Consider the following 20,546-nt stretch of genomic DNA (forward strand, 5'->3'; position numbering starts at 1 on the left):
GTACAGGTACAAAAACACCCTCCCCTCCTCATGTTAAGAATGGCTTTTTAAATAATAACGTTATTGTTTCAGCACGGATCAATAAGTGCATGAGTACCGATTAGGTGTAAAAAATGGTTAACTACTCTAAAAAGTAAGAATGACCGGGAAATGAGGATAATTTTACGTTAAACGTATATACGAAACTGATCCCCTACTTTAAATTCTAAAAGTAATTTTTGTTTGAATCATCTCTCCACCCCTTATTTCTGTTGTTTTCCAGGGTGTTAGTGGTCACACGTAAAAAATCTCATTAGGGTGTAGTAGCAGAAGATGTAAACCTGCAATATAATACCAAAAGTTCTTTACTTTTAAAGCTAATGTTTAAACAGTATTTAAAAAATAAATAAAAAAAATAAGCGATAAAATATACTTACTAGAGGGTTAATAATGTATTGACAACACAAACCGAGAACTGGAACGATAGGTTTCTTCAAAATGTCTTTTACCACTTTCAGGTCTATCATACATCCAAAACCGATATTGATAACTATTACAATTACAGCGATTGTGCCCGTAAAGATATGATCCAAAATCCTGGGGTTTCGAATCACAGTAACAGAGTACGTTTCAATAAGTACCACTTTGGTACCGGTCTTTTTAGCCCCTGGGTCGTCATCACCCACATTCGCGTAGATCTCCACGTTGGTCCGGCCCAGTAAAACTCCGTGTAAATAGAACGATCCATTTAAAAAATACAACTCTCTCAAAGAGTTTGCAGGACTGTTGATGTTTGTTGGTAAAGTTTCATTGTTCCACGCAGAAGTCGGTTCCAAATCGATAGTTTGGTTATTACAGACCTGGTTAAGAAGAGGGCGCGCAACATCCAGGTTATCGACTTGGCTGCACAGAATGAGGCCGGACTTGAGCTCCTTCTGAGACAAGTAAACATAACCATTTATGCCCACAGACGTATTAGTGTCCATGACGAGTTCTTGGACACTGCCTGGGTGCGCTGTGATGTTGAAAACCTCAATAGCGCTTGCGTTTCTGCCGAAATGGGCGAGCCCCGTTAATAATAAGAAAGCTGTCACTTTCAATAAACACATGTTTTGATAACACGGTGCCATTACTTTTTAATAATATTAAAATAAAATCTAATATATATATATATATATATATATATATATATATATATATATATATATATATATATATATATATATATAAGAGTTTAAGAAACAAATATCGACATAAAAAGTATCACTTAAAAAAATGTAGAATCGAGAAAAATAAGTAGTTAAAAAAAAAAAAAAAAGATAACTTCGATTTCTGTCGGTGGCGCTCTAAGTTGTTATACGCGACAAAAAAAAAAGAAAGAAAACCGCTTCGCTTCTTCACTTCTTAACCTTTTTTTTTGTCTTTTTTTTAAGTAATACTTAAGTTTAAGTAAGTAGTCCTAGCAATAATTGATTACTTAACGAGTTCAATTGAAAAATGTCGCCATTTGTTGTTTTAATAGCGATATCGTCATTAAGAGACGCAAATAAAAACGGCGTCTGCTCTCTTCCCGGGTTTCACTCCATAATGCAAAACATGGCATTACTTGACATTAACAAACGTGAACACATTTATGTGCGTCACAACCGAAGTATTCTCTCGAGAAACAGAGAGAGAGAGAGAGAGAGAGAGAGAGAGAGAGAGAGAGACAGACAGACAGACAGACAGACAGAGACAGAGAGAGACAGAGAGAGGGGAGGCGTAAGCGATAAAACTATACTTTAGACAGCATTTCTATGTTTTTCTCAATTGCACGATGTCTTCTCACTTCTCCTCTACCCCACCTCTCCCTCATATGGTCACGCAGGCAGTAATCTAAAGTATACCTCCTTTCTTAATTTCGTGAACTCGTCATAACATGCCATTATTCCAGATAACCCATACCATCTCCGGAAGATAGAAACAGGAAGATTTAACTAAACTCAATTTGTAAAATGTTGATACTTAAAGATATAAATAAATAAATAAATAAAAATAATGACATTAGCGACAAAGTTCAGTCCATTATCTCAGATTCCAATACTAATTCTAGCATTAACAGCTTTAAAAGTATATAATTGTTGCACCGCTCTCTGTTTATATGAATGTAACGTTGCCTTCTCTTTATATATTTGTGCATATCCGTTGTGGTAACGTGGGTATGTATGTGGGTGTACATATGTATACGTATGTGTATAAATATGGATGTGTGTGTAGATGTATACATGAAGGTGTACAGGTAGAGAAAATTAGGTGTAAACATACGGATGTGTGTGTATATGTGTGCGTGCGCGTGTGTGTGTGTGTGTGTGGATATGGATATGTGTGTATTTGCATATGCGTGTCTATGGATATGCTGTGTATGCATGTATACTCGTTTGTGTGCATGTATTTTTGTATTTGTTTATTTATATATATATATATATATATATATATTAGTGTAGGGATGATTAATCGGAATCGAAATTAGGAAAATCAAACTTTTTGGTATATCGGAATTGGTATCGGGATCAGAAAAATTTGTGCTTATTTTCTGTTGCCGAAAACGATTCTTTTGATTATCTTTTTATTTTATTTTGTTCAAAACAAAATCTTCCACTGCTGGTAGTAATAATGTAATAATAAATATTTATTTATTTTTAACTACTAGTAAAACTAAAATCTGTAGATCATCCCTACTGCCTGTGTGTTTTTAAGATTGAAAAAAATATACGCTTATTTAACATGTGTTTTTACGGTAATCGGGTAAAAATAACACTTTTATAGTTAAGTATTTAGAGATTTATAAGGAATCAGAATCGGTAATTGTATTGGAATCAGGAAAAAATATTGGAATCTAGTGTGTGTGTGTGTGTGTGTGTGTGTGTGTGTGTGTGTGTGAGAGAGAGAGAGAGAGAGAGAGAGAGAGAGAGATCAGTTTGAAAATACAGATAGATAAATATACCAACCCAGTTAAAAGAAAATAGTGAATTTTAGCTTCATGAACCTAAGAAATAAGGCTAGCATATAATGTTTAAAAGCACTTATCCATTCTTTATTTGCTATGATCTGCTAAGGACCAAAGAGGTGTGGGATCAAATTACATTCTATTTTGAGTGGTCAAACGATCATGTCTAACTACTTGAAATTGGGGGGGGGGGTGATAGACAGACATCAAAACGTCCAACTGGCCTGGAATAGCATCTGAGATAGGATAAAGGTTGTCCCGGCTGAATTTTTTTTTTTTTTTTTTTTACTCGATGGTCTTATCGGAAAATTTTGTTTTACTTTTTTCTTCGATTGCCTTCTGGGAGAATTTTATTTTGTTTTATTTTTTTTTCGAACTGTGAGGGTCAATTGGAGTCTTGACGAAACATGAAAATGTTGGAACATTGATCCACGTACAAGGCCCGACAATATTTTTCAGACACTTTAGTATTCGACTTTCCAAGTACCATAGAGTGGCGAAATTCCTTCAATAGAATAGCATAAACATATAATGACAATACCTGTACTAAAAATGGAAGAAAATCGATTAAGTAAGGAAAAATATTTAATTTTCATCATTTTTTACAAAACACACGTTATTTTTCGGACATTGTTTAAAAACTGTTAATAGTCTGTAATATCACCTTTCTTCTCAATAACTTTCATCAATCTCCCTTCATAATGATCAAACATATGCACAATAACATCTCTATGTGTTTCTATTAGTTGTTTTGGGGCATTATTCGTTCCCATAGTTAAGCCTCTTTCATTATTTCAGGTCCATCATAGACAAGTTGCGCAAGCATTTCCCAAACATTTTCCATTAAATTTAGATCTGGGCTTTTTGCAGGCCATTCCAAAGTAGTCATATTCATTTTAGCTATCCATTCTTTCATGAGTTTTGACACATGGATGCTGCAATTGTCTTGTAGAAACAAAATCATTCCCCATCTCTCTTCTTATCCTTGGTAGAGCTTTCTTGTCCAGCAACTGTTTGTAACTTTCGCTGTTCTGTCATCCTTTCAGCCACTCCAACCATATATTTTCATTAGCAAAGATCATGCGCCAAACCATAACTCCTCCTCCTCCTCCTCCTCCTCCTCCTCCTCCTCCTCCTCCTCCTCCTCCCATCTGCCGTTTGTTTAGTACAACACGTTCATCCCTTCTCGACCAAGTACACCATCCATTGGGCCCATCAAACTCGAAACGCTTCTCATCAGTAAATTATAACCTTCTTAAAGTCAACATGCTTTGTTAACCACCTTTTAGCACTCTCCAGTCTTGCTCCTTTGTGTTTCTTTGTTAGTGTAACTTTATTCTTAGTCATTGCATACTTCAAACCAATCCTATGCAGCGTTTTTTGTACTGTTCAGACGTTTACATACATTTCACCTTCACTTTTCTTGCTGTAACTTTTTCTCCAGATGTCAAAAGCCGTGTCACAGTCCTCTTCATTCTCCTTTCAGTCCTCTTGCCAATTGATCTTTTCCATCCTCTCTTCTTTTTCCGCTCAGAGTTTGTCTTCAGCATAGGGATCATTGATTTCGACAACTTCAAATCCATGGTGATCCTTCTGATGCTGAGGCCATCTTTTCGCTTCTTCCATGCCAAACAAACGACTTTTTTTTAATGCATTTTACCTCATTAAACTTAATTATTTTGCCAGTAGAATAGAACAGATAATTGATTCTAATGATGACAGCTAAGTGTACAGCAGAAAATCTGCATACAGCAACATATACATAAACATAGCTTTTAATAAAATAGGATTTTTTGTCATGTCCGAAAAATAGTGTCACACAAGTTTTTGCAAAAATCACAAAAAACTAAAATTACCAAAGCCAAACTAAAAAAAATGATTACATTGGTAGTGGATTTTCACTCCTTAACTACATACTTACAATCTCAAAGGTTTTTGGCACTAGTAACCACCTTGAAGTACTTTTTTCAAAGTGTCCGAAAAATATTGTTGGGCCCCTGTAGACTCCTTACAATGTTTATATAATTTAAATTATATAAAATCTCTACACAAGTATAGAGCACTTCCCAAAAAATATTGGTTTTCAGTTTATTTAGCAACAATATACTTAAACCTAATTATAAATTCTGTATAAAATGTTATGAGGGGATATAATATTTGAAGTATGGAGTCTTGAAAATGACTTTAAAATAAGCATAAAACAAAATACTGTAAGAAACCCACTCAATATATGACGCGGTAACAGATATTATTAGGTGGGTTTCTAACAATATTTTGTTTAATTTTTAGTTTTATGTCATTATTAAAACTTTAATCATTTAAATGTCAATTTGCGGCCATTTTTCTTATTCTCAATCAACGCTCGACCCTATCTGGTTTTCGAATCAAATAAACGTTTTAAAGTGAGTAAAACCACTAAAAAGTTTTCCAGATAGGTAGAAGAGTAGCTTATCTTGCCTTTGATAACATTTGTTTGTTATATATTTGAATTTTTGACTACTTTTTCGAATCTCTGTGGATGATAAAACATACCCAAATATTCTTATTAAACAACCACATTTTATTTTTATTACAACAAATAAGATTACCTAAATTAATGAATATTTTTTATAATCTTCAAAAATACAGAAATTAAGGTATAATAAAGTTTCAATTCAATTCCTCCATAAAGTTTAAAATAAAATTGACTTTATGACATTTTGGGCTTCTGTACAACTTATGTGCAACGCTTTGACTGTTGTTTCGATTGTGCAAAACTGGATCTGTTACTAAACTCTCATTGGGGGGAGGGGCTTATTAAGCTACTTTTTGTACAAACAAAGTGTTTTTTAAATTATTTTTTTTTTATTTAATTCAATATCTTAAGAGACTTTACTTTACTAATTATCTTCGAAATAGTCCCAGAAAACTAATATTATTTTTCAAGCGATTTTTGCAATGAATTTATTTAACTTTCAAATTGAGTTGAACTTGTCAATTTCTGATGCCGCTGTGAAAACATTTTTTATTATAACTTTTTTTCACATGTAAAAAAATTTTTTTTTTCTTATTAGAGATTAACTTTTGGTTTTAATCTTTCAAACATAACCAAAAAGTAATGAGAAACCTACAAAAAAAAAATTATGATAAGCTGGCTTTTAAAACCATGTCCCTCTATCAGATTCTTCCATTGCATGTACCTTAAAGTGCAAGTATATTTTTAACATGAACTAAAAAAAAAACAATATTTTCTAAAGTTATCAATACATGCCTAGAGAGTACATGAAATTACATAAACATTGTAAGAAGTCTAAATGGATTGATCAATGTTTCAACATTTCTATATCGTCGTCAGGATTCAAATAAAAACGTCCTTTGATACCTGACGACATGGAAATGTCAAAACGTTGATCGTTTTAGGTAGACTCCTTCCAATGTTCATATAATTTTATATATTTAATATATATGTGTGTGTGTGTGCATTATATACTCTGAGATTATTGTTTTCCACAGGTTAAGTAACAATGAAGTGTAATGAGGTTAATACAAGAATGCTCAATACCAGGGTTTACTCTTTATTTGTTCTTTCATAAGCAGGAATATGTTGCTACACATGAGCATGTTTCGGTCAGCTAGTTACCAGTAACTAGGATCCTGGATATGACCTTAAACTATATCCAGTGGTGAGGCCCCAGCTTGCGGGCTTTGGGGAGTGTCGAGCCACCCTTTAATTGCCATTGCTCCCAGGTCCACTCTGACCCAGAGTGGTAGTACCTGTTAGGGTTCCAACTATGGGTTAAATAGAAACCGACTTGAAAACAACAAATATATTCTATTAAAAACTTTTTCTTCAAAATCTTTGGATTTGGCATTAAATAACCTGAAAAGGGTTGATATGCCGTAAAACAAAAGCAACCAACCAGTAACTAGTTTGCCAACTTTGCTTTTGTATAAGTTGTATCACCTGAAGAGGTCTGAAGTTACTGATAACTAGCTTACCGAAACATGCTCATGACTGTGTAGCAGCATATTACTACTTATGTAAAAACAAATAAAGAGTATATCATATCCATACTAGCAGGCTGCCTGGCATTGCCCATCATAAAATATGCTTAAATATAATAGATAGCTTACAATTTACTTTTTCCTTTGACGTTAATGCCTGAACTATGAAGACATGTTTGCTGCAAGGCTAAAAATTAAAACATGAACCAATAGCTATTACGTTATGCATGCATAATCATAATGCCGTCATTCGACCTTCACCTGGCAAATTTAATCTTAAGTTTTCATACATTTTGCGCCGATTTTTCTCCAGCTAAAATCCAAAATATAAAATTTTGCATGGATTCGAATACCCTATATATCAAGTTTCATGTCTGTAGACCAAAAAACCGACAGAGGAGTTTGGTAGGCAAAATTTGTTAAACAAATATAAATATGCATACATGAATATATATAGAAAGAGGTTTCTTTACTATAACTTTTTTGCACAAATATTACGCAAGTATAAATCCTATAGAATATCTGCATCACTGTAATAATACGTAATGGTTAACTGAAGATGATCATCATATAAGAAAACCGAAAAAGCTAATAGGGAATTAATTAAAATGTTTAAAAGAATATGCAAATTAATAGATCTTTTGAAAATGAATGCAATTCCACGACCTGTATATAACAAAGTTGTATTTTCTTTTTAAATAAATAGAAAAAAGGGGTTTTAATATGAATATCAATACACACACAAAAAAAAAATTATAGGAGTATAGATATAATTTATAGTAATGGGATGATTAACCAGAATTGGAATTCCAAAAAATCAGAATGTTTTTGATGTATTAGAATCATAAAAAAAATTGTGTTTATTTTCTGATGCCGAAAACAATTCTTTTATATGCGTACTTGTTTTTTGTTTAAAATTTAATTCATCATTGTTGGTACCAGATGTAGCAACTGTTATGTACGACCGGAACAAATCCCGGGCAAGAACATTTCATTGTGATCACTACACATATGAAGAATGCGTAAGAACATGACCTTGTGATGCATTCATCCCACACAACAAAAGGAACTATGTTACGCTCCCTTATGCAGAAATACAGTAAACAGGCTAGGACGTTCGAGAAGGCCGGTATATAAAGGTTTATCTGCCAAAAATCAAATGAGTTTTCCCATCCAAATCTCAACAACAGCACCTGCTCGAGGAGACTCCATCTATTTAGACGTAAAGCAGCACCGCCAAGAATTCCACAGAATCACATCGGTTTTCTCTGTAATGCCCAGTTAAAATGAAAGTTATCACATATTACGGGAATTTAAATCTCCTTTTTAAACCATCTTATTTCGAACTACTGTTCTTATGATATGAACACACGCACACATACACATGCGTGCTCTTATATGGATTTATGGACTGTTCTTCTAAAAAGTAGTCGCATGGACCTTAAGCCTGCATGCGGCACTCTGATTATAAAAACAGTCAGTAATTTCAAACCTCGTGCTATTCTCACACAATCCTCACTTCATTAATCATTCATTATGGACATTCCACACAAGAAAACACTTATGCTGGAACAATTTAAACTAATATTCCTAACACGTAAATAAATGTTTATTTCATGTTAATACTGTGATTTCGTGTCAAGTGTCGCTATTTTCCGGATTTCAATTTTTATTTCTTCATATAAGGATGTGAATTGGAGAAACCAATATCTATTAATCAGCAATCGCATTAAATTTAGCTTTAATGGTCCCGCAGATACACTCCTACTTTCGACTTCAATAAAATTGTAGCACACGCAACCTCGGTCCTAAAAAGTGATAAATCCTGATTAGAAATTGGTTATCTTACCAAACCACCTTCCTACAAATGGGTGACACTGTCGTGAGTCTAAAAATTTGTCTGAATTCGGAATCTGATGACCACTCAGATGGAATATGGATTGCTCACTTCAAATAACATGACTAATAAAATAGCGATGGTAAACATTTTATTAATTTAATAAATCATAACTCCTGTGTTATACAAACAGTGATTGATGAATTACTGGAGCGGAGGACAGTGGCGGACTAGAATATCCACGCTGCGCACAATGGAGAATAACACTGTGTCATCTAATTAAACTACACTCGTGGTAGTAAAGGTCCCCCCTTTTGGGTAGATTACCCCACACTTTGGTTCACACATGTAGAAACCCAATTTTATACTCAAAAGAATTCAGAGTGAGCTTACCAAAGTCGACCACGTTGTGGCTTCTCTATCACACGAGGCACTGGCTGAAGTGCGTGACTTAATCATGGCCCCACCTGGATTGGTTATATGTGAAACTTTTAAGTAAGAATTGATTAAACAAACGTCAAATTCATAGCAGAAACGCCTCCATCAGCTCCTCATGGAAGAGGAGCTGGGCGATAGGAAGCCTTCTCATCTCTTGTGGAGGATGAAGCAACTACTAGGTGAGAACTCACTTCAAACGGACGTTTTGGAGCAACTATTTGTCAATAGACTGTTGTCTGAAGTCCAAATGATACTCACGTCCACTTGGGAGATGACACCGGCCAAACGCTTGGCCGACCTTGTTGACAAAATAATGGAGGTTACAGCATCAGTATCTCCAGTCAACCAAACTGCAGCTCCACACCTGAAGGCGATAACGACAACATGGACGTGGGAGAGATGCTTAAAAATCAAGCTGAACTCATACAGGAGTTAAGCAACCAGATGTGGAATCTAACCACCAGGCAGCATAGGCCATACTGTCCTCAACAGGACAACTTTTGTTGCTGACGCTCTGAGAGTCATTGAGACAACAGCGATGATACACAATTATGCTATTATCATTGGCATTGTGGAGAAGATGCTGTGAGATGCCGAAAGCCCTGAGCATTTACATAAACATCTAAATCTACGGGAAATGGCATGACCAGACAGTAAACGTGACTGACACTCCTGGCTGGCTTTGTACAAGTCCTACTTTCTACGTCACTGACAGGAATTCAGGCATACATTTTCTTGTCGATACAGAAGCAGAAGTGAGTGTTATCCCAAACAAGTTGATAAGGGAATGATGAACACAGACACCATTTCTTTTACAAGCCACAAACCACTCCCCCATTCCAACCTACGGTCACAAATCAATGACATTAGAGTATGGTTTGAGACGCACACTTCAATGGATTGGATATTTACGGTGGCAAAATTCCCATTCCCGATACTAGGAGCAGATTTCCTACACTGTTTCAGCAACGTCAAATGCAGGAGAATATTGGATAACAATGTTGGATTATCAGTGCAAGGCAGAATAAACAAATCAGCAAAAATAAGCTCAGTTGTATTAAAAAACGCGGAAGATACATACACTAAAATACTTCAACATTTTCCAAACATTATGCAACCTGTCTACATGAACAATATTGTCAAACATGATGTCACACATCATATACAAATTCAAGATCCACCCGTAAGTGCGTGCCATGCAAATTCCGACCCGACTGTTTAAACAAGAGTTCCAACACATGTTGGACCTAGGCATCATTCATCCATCTCAAGCAACTGGTCATCACCGCTCCACATGGTCCCCAAGAAGACATTGGGTGACTGGCACCCTTGTGGGGATTATAGGACACTTAACAGCTGAACAGTACTGTATAACTATCTGATCCCTCACTTCCAATTCGCTCAATAGAAAATCAATTTTTTCCAAAATCGACCTTGATTACAAATCGTGTGCAATCAAATCTCTGTCGACCCCGAAGACATTCCGAAGACCGCTATCACTACTCCATTCAGACTTTTTGAATTCATTAAATGCCTTTCGGATGGAGAAACGCCGCCCAAGCTTTTCAACAGTTCATAGATGCAGTTACATTTAGATTATCTTTTGTTTACACATGCATCGACGACTTATTAATGGCAAGCTCGTCTACAGAGATGAATATTCAACACTTTAACAAATTATTTCACAGACGATCAGAATACAGCATGATCATCAACCCTAACAAATATGAGTTTGGTGTTTCGTTATTATCTTTTCTTGGTCATATTATTGACAAGGAGGGCATTCGTCCACTACTTAAGAGGGTTCAATCTATTGTCGATTACCCTGTTCCCACTTCTCTTCGTAAACTACGTGAATTTCTTGGTTTTTACAGACAATTCTTATCTCACTGCGCTGAATTAGCACAGCCCTTAACCAATCTTCTTTAGAATAGAAAAAAAAAGAACGGATTACATTAAGTGAACATGAACTGCACTCTTTCTCAGTTTTAAAATGACCTTAGTGAATGCTACGTTGTTCGTTTTTACCAAGATAAATGCACCACTTGCGTTATTCATAAATGCTTCTGATGTGGGCACCGGATGAGTATTACAACAATTCATTGATGGTTGTTGGCAACCATTATCCTTCTTTTCTAGAAGACTTCAAGATGTTTAAAGAAAATACAGTATTTTCAGTAGGGAATTGCTCGCTGATTATTCTGCGGTAAAGCATTTCCGATTTATGTTGGAAGGCTCAAATTTCAATATTTTTACCGATCACAAACCACTGTCACATGTTTTATTTGCTAAGAGAAACTCGTCACTTGGATAACATCTCACAATTTACTACGGACATTAAATATATCAAAGGCACTGAAAATATGGCTGCTGACACACTATCGCATATGCATGTCAACACTAACCTGTTCACAATATGGATCTTCATCAGATTGCTAAGAACCAGAAGAGCGACAAAGAATTAAACAACTTATGATGATTTCCCAGTTTTAACTTTCAACAAGTTCCCTTGCCTTTCTCAAACGATTTTATTTGGTGTGACACTTCGACTGGACACAAACGTGTATATGTACCTTTCCAACAGAAAGGAGCAGTTTTTTCAAAATTACACAATTTATCGCACACAGGGGTCCAGGCAACACAGAAATTGGTGAGGTTATATTTCATATGAACCGCTATTAACAAAGATGTACGTGATTGATATTGGAGTTGTATCCCTTGCTAGAAATCCAAAGTCACTCAACATATTAAGAGCCCCCTAGCGAAGCTCCCTATTCCTGAGGCTTGGTTTAAACATACTCACATGGACATAGTGGGTCCATTACCACCTTCGAAGAACTTTACGTATCTGCTCACTTGTGTCGACAGATTCTCCAGATGGCTCAAAGCCTTATTCGTCGCTGACATTTCTGCCAAGAATGTTACCAAAACACTCGTTTCACAGTGGATATCAATATTTGGTGTGCTGGAAATTATTACCACTGACAGGGGTAAGCAGTTCGATTCCTATCTTTTAACAGAACTTTCATGTCTACTTGGATACAAGTAAATATGGACCATGCCTTAACACCCATCCTTGAACGGCTTGGCCGAACGTGTCCATCGCCAACTGAAGGCTTCTTTAAAGGCATATTCCGATCCCAATGTAACATAATCCCCCATTGAAGAGCGTTAGAACTATGCTGAGATCGCTTATCATTCCCGGGTGACGCCAGATAACCCAAAGATTTAAGATAGAGAAGATAAATATATATATTTAATTTCATGTCAAAATAGATATTGTTTGAAACCAGAGAAATATATGCAGCTGGAAGTTGATGACAGGAAATTTCACGTATCACCTTGTCTGGCCTTGGTGAACTCAAGGTTGGATGTCAGAATTGACATCTGGCCTTGGAAATCGTGTGACTCAGAATTCAGATTTTAGGTATGGGAATTGTGCCCATGTGCATGGGACCTGAGGCTTCCAATTTTGTGGCAAAATCTTATTGGCCGGGGAGAATTTTCACCCCATCCACATACCTTACTATATATACGACTGTCGTGCGAAAATTAGTCAATTGAGTTGGAGATCAGTTAGAGTAGAAGTTGGGATTCGAGAAGAACAGACCATATAGAGACGTGACCCCCCCCCCACCTTCCTCATCCAACCGTCTGTCGCTGTCTGTAAAAAGATTTGAGACTTTGAAAAGAACTTACAAAAAAATAAATGAGATTTGTAAAAACTTGTACATAAGTTTGAAAATTAACACTGTAGATTAGTCTACATGAGTTTGTCTTTCTTCCTGCCTGCTGCTTCAATATTCGCTTTCAGTATACCAGATTTCATGTAACAACCTCAGAGAAGACTAGACTACACGAGCCGAGAATTCAGATAGACAGGGGTCCTTAACCACCTTCTCTTGAGTGAGGGGTTACACAATAATTGGATGGAATTCCTCCCTCTTGTACTCATCGGTATCAGATCTACCATTAAAATGAACATTGGACTTATAGCCACTGAGATCATGTCTGGAACATCTCTGACCGTACCAGGACAAATGATTGTACCAACAGCCATTAGAAGCACATTAGACCCGACTAGCTATATGTCTCGCTTGAAGTACATATCGAGACCCTTGCATGTTGAACTAAGGGCCCAAAAATCTATGATTAACCTTCCTCAGGACATACACAGACGGACACATGTTCTCATAAGGAACGATGGAGTACACATACGCCTACAGCCGCCTTATTCTGGTCCTTACAAGGTTCTTAAAAGATATCCAAAACATTTCATGATAGATAAAAATGGGAGACATGACTAGATCAGCATTGATCAATTGAAGAAAGCATTTTTTGACAATACAGACTGTAGTACCACAGTGGTACAGACCCCAATCTCGGGAGATTCTTTAACTACAGCAATGCCTAACAATACAGTGCTATCTAGTGCTACAACTTCCACCAAATCCGGCAGACACAAAAAGCATCCATTTCGTTTTGCTATCTACACCCAGTGAAATACTTGCAGTATTTGTATTGTTTTTTCTTAGACTTCTCATCTAGGAGGGGAGTCTTATAGCAACGCCTACGCATATGAAGAACGCGTAGGAACATTACATCGTGATGCGACCACTGCACACATAAAACAAAAGGAACTATGTTATGCTCCCTCACAGAGAAATACAGTAAACAGGCTGGAACATTCGAGAAGGCCTGTATATAAAGAGTTACCCATGAAAAATCAAATCAGTTTTCCCACCAAATTCTCAACAACAGCATGTGCTCGAGGAGACTCCATCTATTTAGGCGTAAAACATCATCACCAAGAATGCCACAGAAAAATCAATACCCAGCGTGGAAAGTTATCGGGCAAGAACATTTCATTGTGATCACTACACATATGAAGAATGCGTAAGAACATGGCCTTGTGATGCATTCATCCCACACAACAAAAGGAACTATGTTACGCTCCCTTATGCAGAAATACAGTAAACAGGCTAGAACGTTCGAGAAGGCCGGTATATAAAGGTTTATCTGCCAAAAATCAAATGAGTTTTCCCATCCAAATCTCAACAACAGCACCTGCCCGAGGAGACTCCATCTATTTAGACGTAAAGCAGCACCGCCAAGAATTCCACAGAATCAAACCGGTTTTCTCTGTAATGCCCAGTTAAAATGAAAGTTATCACATATTACGGGAATTTAAATCTCCTTTTTAAACCATCTTATTTCGAACTACTGTTCTTATGATATGAACGCACACACCACACACACACACACACACACACACATTTGCTTATATGGATTTTATGGACTGTTTTTCTCAAAAGTAGCCACATGGACCTTAAGCCTGCATGCGGCACTCTGATTATAAAAAAAATCAGTAATTTCAAGCCTTGTGCTATACTCATAAAATCCTCACTTCACTAATCCTTTAATCCTTCATTACGAACATTCCACACAAGAAAACATTTATGTTGAAATAATATAAATTGATATTCCTAACATGTAAATAAATGTTGTTTATTTCATGTTATTACTGCGATTTCGTGTTCTTTGTCGAATGTCGTTATTTTCCGGAATTCAATTTTTATTTCTTTATATAAGAATGTAGATTGGTGGAACCTATCAGTGATCGCATTAAATTTACCTTTAATGGTCCCCGCAGATACACTCCTACTTTCGACTTCAATAAAATTGTAGCACATGCAACCTCAGCCCTAAAACGTGATAAATCGCGATTATAAATTGGTTATCCTACCGAACCACATTCCTACAAATGGGTGACTCTGTCATAAGTCAACCCCACACAATGATAAATATTTATTTTAAACGATCAGTAAAATTAACATCTATAGATCACTCCCTTCGCATATTTTTACATTTGTGAAAATATATGCATACATTACTGTTCTGGGGTAGTTAACACTCCTATATTTGTGCTAATATGGATCCGTCTGGCCCTATGTAAGCCATACATTTCTGCCATCGAGCAAAGAGCACAGAAGCAGCAGTTTAACCGCTCATAGTGAAGACCAGGACTCTTTCACCTTAATATTGTGACCCCTAAACATGGATTTTTATAGCAATACTTCCACTTCACACCCCAAAAAACACTACAGCTATATATTTGAAGATTTAAAAAGAATCAGGATCGGTTATTATATTGGAATCAGGAAAAATATTGGAATCGTCCCATCACTAATTTCTATCTTTTCTCTATTTACTTTACTATTGTATGTGTGTGTGAGTTCGTCCCTTATGGATTCGAAAACAACTGGGCCGATTTTTATAAAACTTCATACGAAAGTACGTTATATGCTTCGCAGTGTTCTTAGATAGGTTTTGTATCAGAATGTCTCTGATAAGTATCGATAATCGAAATAATCCAATTAAAAAAGGAGCAGACGATTTTAACCAAAGTTAACACCTTACACAGCCTAACATCATAAAGGCATTTGAGAAGTTTTATTACCACACAAGCAGAAAGGCCCGACATATAAAATCAACTAAATTTAATCAAGTAAATCCTTACTTGGTGACAACAACTTGTAAAATTAAATACATACGCCCAGTTGGATGGTTTATGCATCTTTTAAACAAAGCAAAGTGGTGTGTGCAAAAATCTGGAAGTTTCTAATAGATTCTGAGTGAGCTCTATAAAAAAAATAAATAAATAAAAAAACGCCCAAACTTGAAGACACACCAGTCAGTTTAAAATATTGGCTTTATGACTCCACGTCGAAATATTTTAGCAAATACTGCCTAAAATCACTCTTTTAACGAGAAAATTTATTACCTCATATAATGTATAAAAGTTATGGACCCCAGCAGCAGCAGCAGCAGCAGCAGCAGCTTACTTACACACATATACACACACACACATTTTCAATACTGACATCCATTAACAATTTTTCCCTTGCATGCACACTTACTATCTTAAGACTTTAGTATGTTGATCATATTACAGCTAAACTCAATGTACACTCTTAAAATGTAGTTATACATGCATACACAATATATGCATACACTGATACTAATCTGACCACACACATACACTACTCATTGTTATAGAGTAAGATGATCTACTCATTTCAGGAATACATGTACTTACCCAAAGACAATCAGTACAGTTATATTTTTTTATTTTTTTTTTTTTTATTACATTTTCACCCCAAACAAGGCAAATTGCCACTTTGGTGTAGGGGGCTACTATCAGGGGAAACAACTACTGGGGTACTATGTAGGGATTTGGGCAGCAAGGTGTCGGTTCACGTTACACTTGAACTTCTGCACGTCAGTACTGTTGGGGAAGCAGGGACCTGGAATGGAATTCCAGAGTCTTGCGGTTCTGGGGAAGAAACTATTGGAGTAAAAAGATCTTTTACATTTAGGGATCTCTACAGTGTGGGGGTGGGATCTAGTAGCCTGTCGGGTTTGTCGAGGGTGCTCGCGTCGTGGGGGCACAAGTGATTGCAGTTCGTCAGAGCATTCACCACTAAAATACTTGTAGAAAAGGCAGAGGGATGCAACATTTCGTCGATGGGACAGAGGCTGAAGCTTAGATGCCAGTTCAGGGCCTATCAGGTTTGCGACTCTCTTTTGAACCTTGTCAAGGAGCGAGAGACTAGTAGCAGATGCACCAGCCCAGATGTGGCAGCAATACTCCATACATGGGCGAATGGTGGCCTTATAGAGGTACAGGATACTTTCGGGTGTTAGTAGTTTTCTAGCACGGTAGAGAGAGCCTACCTTTCTTGCAGCGGCCCTGGCAATGCCTTCAATGTAATTGTTCCAACTCATGTTTCCTGTGAACGTTAGGCCAAGGAGTTTGAAAGATGGACTCTCAGATAAAGAGTCGTTGGCCATTGCTATGGGTGGTAGAGAGAGTTTCTTGTAATTATTGAATGAAACTAGTTTAGTCTTGGCAGCATTGAACGCGACCAACCACTTTTGTCCCCATTCCACTACAGATTGGAGGTCTTCCTCTAGTGTTTCTGCCATTTCTTTAGAAATGTGTTCATTCGTCTTCCTGTCGTGTCTGCCATAGAGTGTAGTGTCATCAGCATATATACCCATCTCAGAGGCAATGTTGTCGGGGAGGTCATTTATGAATATCAGGAACAATAGAGGTCCAAGGATAGAACCCTGGGGCACTCCCGCATTTATATCATATTGTTTAGATGTGCGACCGTCGAGGACTACCTGGATTTTTCTCTTATCTAAGAAGGATTTAATTATGTTAAGTATTCTACCAGTGATACCGTATGATCTGATTTTACTGAGGAGACCCTCATGCCATACCCTGTCAAAAGCTTTAGATATATCTAGAGCTACCGCTCTGCCTTCCCCCGCTTTGTCCAGTGAATGGTATATACGTTCAGAGATCACAGTGAGGATGTCTGCTGTGGAACGGGCTTGTCTAAATCCATATTGTTTGTCAGTCAGTAGTTTAGCATCTGTAAGATGATGGACTAGAGCATGGTTAATTATGGTCTCAAATATTTTGGCAAAAAGTGGGAGGAGGCTAATGGGGCGATAATTTGATGGGTCTGTCCTTTCGCCAGAATTCTTGAATACTGGTACAACAGAAGCAGTTTTCCAACAGCCCGGAAAGCAAGCTTCATTAAGACATTTGTTGTAGAGTTTGGAGAGAACTGGAGCTACTTCGGCTGAGCACTTTTTTAATAGCACAGCTGGGATAAGATCGGGTCCACATGCTTTTGAGGTGTCAAGGTTTTTTATGATAGCATGCACCTGAGCAGGGGTGGTTTTCAGATCGTCTAGTGTGGCGTCTGTCCGCATAGGAAAGTCAGGTAGGGGGTGGTTGGAAGGGTCCAGTGTGGAGTTTGAGGCAAACCGACTGGCAAGCATGTTAGCCTTGTCGGTTGCTGAGGAGACAACCTCGTGATTGTTGGTTAGTGGGGGAATTGTTGATTGCCCATTATTTACTACACTGTTGTAGATTTTCCAGAAGTCTCGAGTTCCTAGTTTTTGTGCTTCGATGCGCTTTTTAGTGGTTTCCGTAAATTCTCTCTTAGCTGTCGCTATTTCTTTCTTAACGTTATTTCTAGCTTCTATATACTTCAGTCTGTTTGAACTGGACTTATGTCGGTTAAACCTACGGTATGCATGCTGCTTTTGAGTAATGGCAGTTGCACAAGTCGACGTAAACCATTGGGGAGAGTGGGGCTTACTATAAAATTTCCGCATGGGAACATGCGCTTCGATTGCAGTTTTGAACCAGTCAGTGGTCTCGTTTGCACATTGTTCAGCAGGGAGAGAGAAAATATTTTTCCATGGAGCATCTCTAATTAGTTCCCTGATGGCTTCCCAGTCAGCCTTATTATAATATCTCGTTGTTTTGAGCACTGGCTCTTCAGTTTTGGGTCTAGAGTTTAGGGTGATTTCAACCATTATCACTGCATGATCAGCGTTCTCGAGTGGGCTGTGGGCCTTCGTTATGCAGTCATCGGGAACTGTGGTCAAAAACAGATCTAGAAGTGATGCGTGTTGTTCTTCCTGGTCAGGGAAACGGGTTGGAAACGTAACAATTTGTGATAGGGAGGGAGATATAGCGAAGCTATGGGTTGTGCTGCCCGCTGCATCTGTGTGAGTAGAGAATCCAAGCCAGTTTTTGTGGTGGACATTAAAGTCACCAAACACATGTATTTGTGCGCTAGTGTCGAGGGACAGTGCCGTGTCTATGCTGTCAGATACTTTGTTTATTATGGAGCAGTCCTGAGTCGAGGGAGAGCGGTAGAGAAAATAATAGTAGCTAATACTGTGTTGCACGTTTAGTCTAAAGCACATAAAGGCTTGATCATCTGTTTCTAGGTTTGTTTCTCTAGTCAAGGGAAGGGTATTACGAATGTAAACTCCAAGTCCGTGCATATGTCTGTCAGAGTCCTTACGGCAGAGTGGGAGATATCCAGGCATGTTAAAGTGGTTAGAGGGAATGGAGGAGTGTAGGTTAGTCTCACTTAGTGCTAAGATATCCGGGGTATTTGTTAAGAGAAATGCTTCAACATCAGCTAAGTTAGTTCTAAGCCCACGGATATTTGTGAATGAGAGCCTCAAGGGAGGAGGCAAGTTGAATTTGTTTGTCCCTAATCCTGGTTTAAGCTTATTTTTAGATTGTACTGTCGTCATATTTTTTTTTAAGAGTTTCGGTAAGGGGGAGCTAAACAAGAGGTTATGCGGAGCTTCAGACATGCATCACAAGTAGACCATCAGCTGACCTTTCTCCAATTAGGATTGTGGCCTCAGGAAAGCCCACCGGGGATGAGTGCAGGGTCCCTTTCCATGCGCGTCATGGCACTGCAAAAAACCCGATATTATTCAACTGTTGATGGAGCAGCCGCTCTAAGCGCTACCAAAGAGTTAGGGCACCTGTACTACCAGTCGGGAACAGCAGCCAGGAACTGTCAATCCGGTACCCTCAACCCTTTAGAAGAAGGTCAACCCAATCTAATCGCTCAGGCATATCTTATACTCCAGCACTCCCAAATGTTCAATTTTAGGGGTGGGGCGTGCTGGGAATGGGGAAGAACGGCGTTCATTGCCCTAGCCAGGAAACAAGATCTACCGCTGGGTGTTTCTGTCGAATCACTGAGATAGTGTCTCTGCGCTTGACTAATAGGCAAAGAAGGAGTATGGAAGCCGGGCGATAGACAGAGCCTATCTACTCCTTAAGCAATTTAGGTTTGCAAACCGGTGAATTTGTTTGAGTCACCAGCTCTAGGAAGGTTGTCATCCAAGACTGAAGAGGCCTCTCTCCCCTTTGGTTTAGTTTCAGAGTTTTCCTTCTCCTAGACGGATGATCTGGGAAGACCTACTGGGTCCGTCAGCCCTGAGAGGGTTTTCTCCGCGCCTAGGTTCTAATCCAGGTATTTCTGCGACCCCGCGTTGTTAGTGTTACTGGGTTAGTTTGTGGGGGATTATATCTCTACTGATTAGTTACACTCCTCAAAGTGATTTAGGGACATGCTATTGACTTGTTAATGGATAAAGGGGGTGGGTGAAGTTCATGCAGTGTAAGCGCCTATGTTTGTAAGAGGGCTTGTTAGGGAGGAGATAATGTGATTTTAGTCTTACCCTTTTTTTTTATTTTATTAATGTTAGCTTAGGTCTAGTATAGTGTTACAGTATGAGTAGGTATTAAGAATTGAGCTACGAGTTGTGCCCGAGCTATTTTAGATGATAGGAGGGTTAAGATGTAAGTGCAATATCTAAACGTTGTGGAAGCAATTTGTGACAGTTATGGCCTCAGAATCACAATGTGTACTTCTGTTACATACTTTTGTTAATACACATTTTTTTTTATTATACAATTGT

At 37.7% G+C, this 20,546-nt stretch overlaps 2 protein-coding genes across 2 annotated transcripts in view; one reads left to right on the forward strand and one right to left on the reverse strand.

Annotated features, from left to right (window-relative positions):
- The window catches only part of LOC145255820 (ileal sodium/bile acid cotransporter-like), a 65,919-nt gene extending 63,798 nt beyond the window's left edge, over window positions 1-2,121 (reverse strand). The window contains exon 1 of the mRNA XM_080114573.1: window positions 417-2,121. Within this exon, the coding sequence (XP_079970699.1) occupies window positions 417-1,109 (693 nt within the window). The 5' untranslated portion in view covers window positions 1,110-2,121. The remainder of the gene's footprint in view (window positions 1-416) is intronic.
- LOC145255900 (mitochondrial S-adenosylmethionine carrier protein-like) overlaps window positions 1-20,546 on the forward strand; it is a 238,204-nt gene that overhangs the window by 1,885 nt on the left and 215,773 nt on the right. The window lies entirely within an intron of this gene.

Source organism: Euprymna scolopes, chromosome 1, assembly GCF_053919585.1.
Source record: "Euprymna scolopes isolate OS-2025 chromosome 1, ASM5391958v1, whole genome shotgun sequence".
Classification (NCBI taxonomy): domain Eukaryota; kingdom Metazoa; phylum Mollusca; class Cephalopoda; order Sepiida; family Sepiolidae; genus Euprymna; species Euprymna scolopes.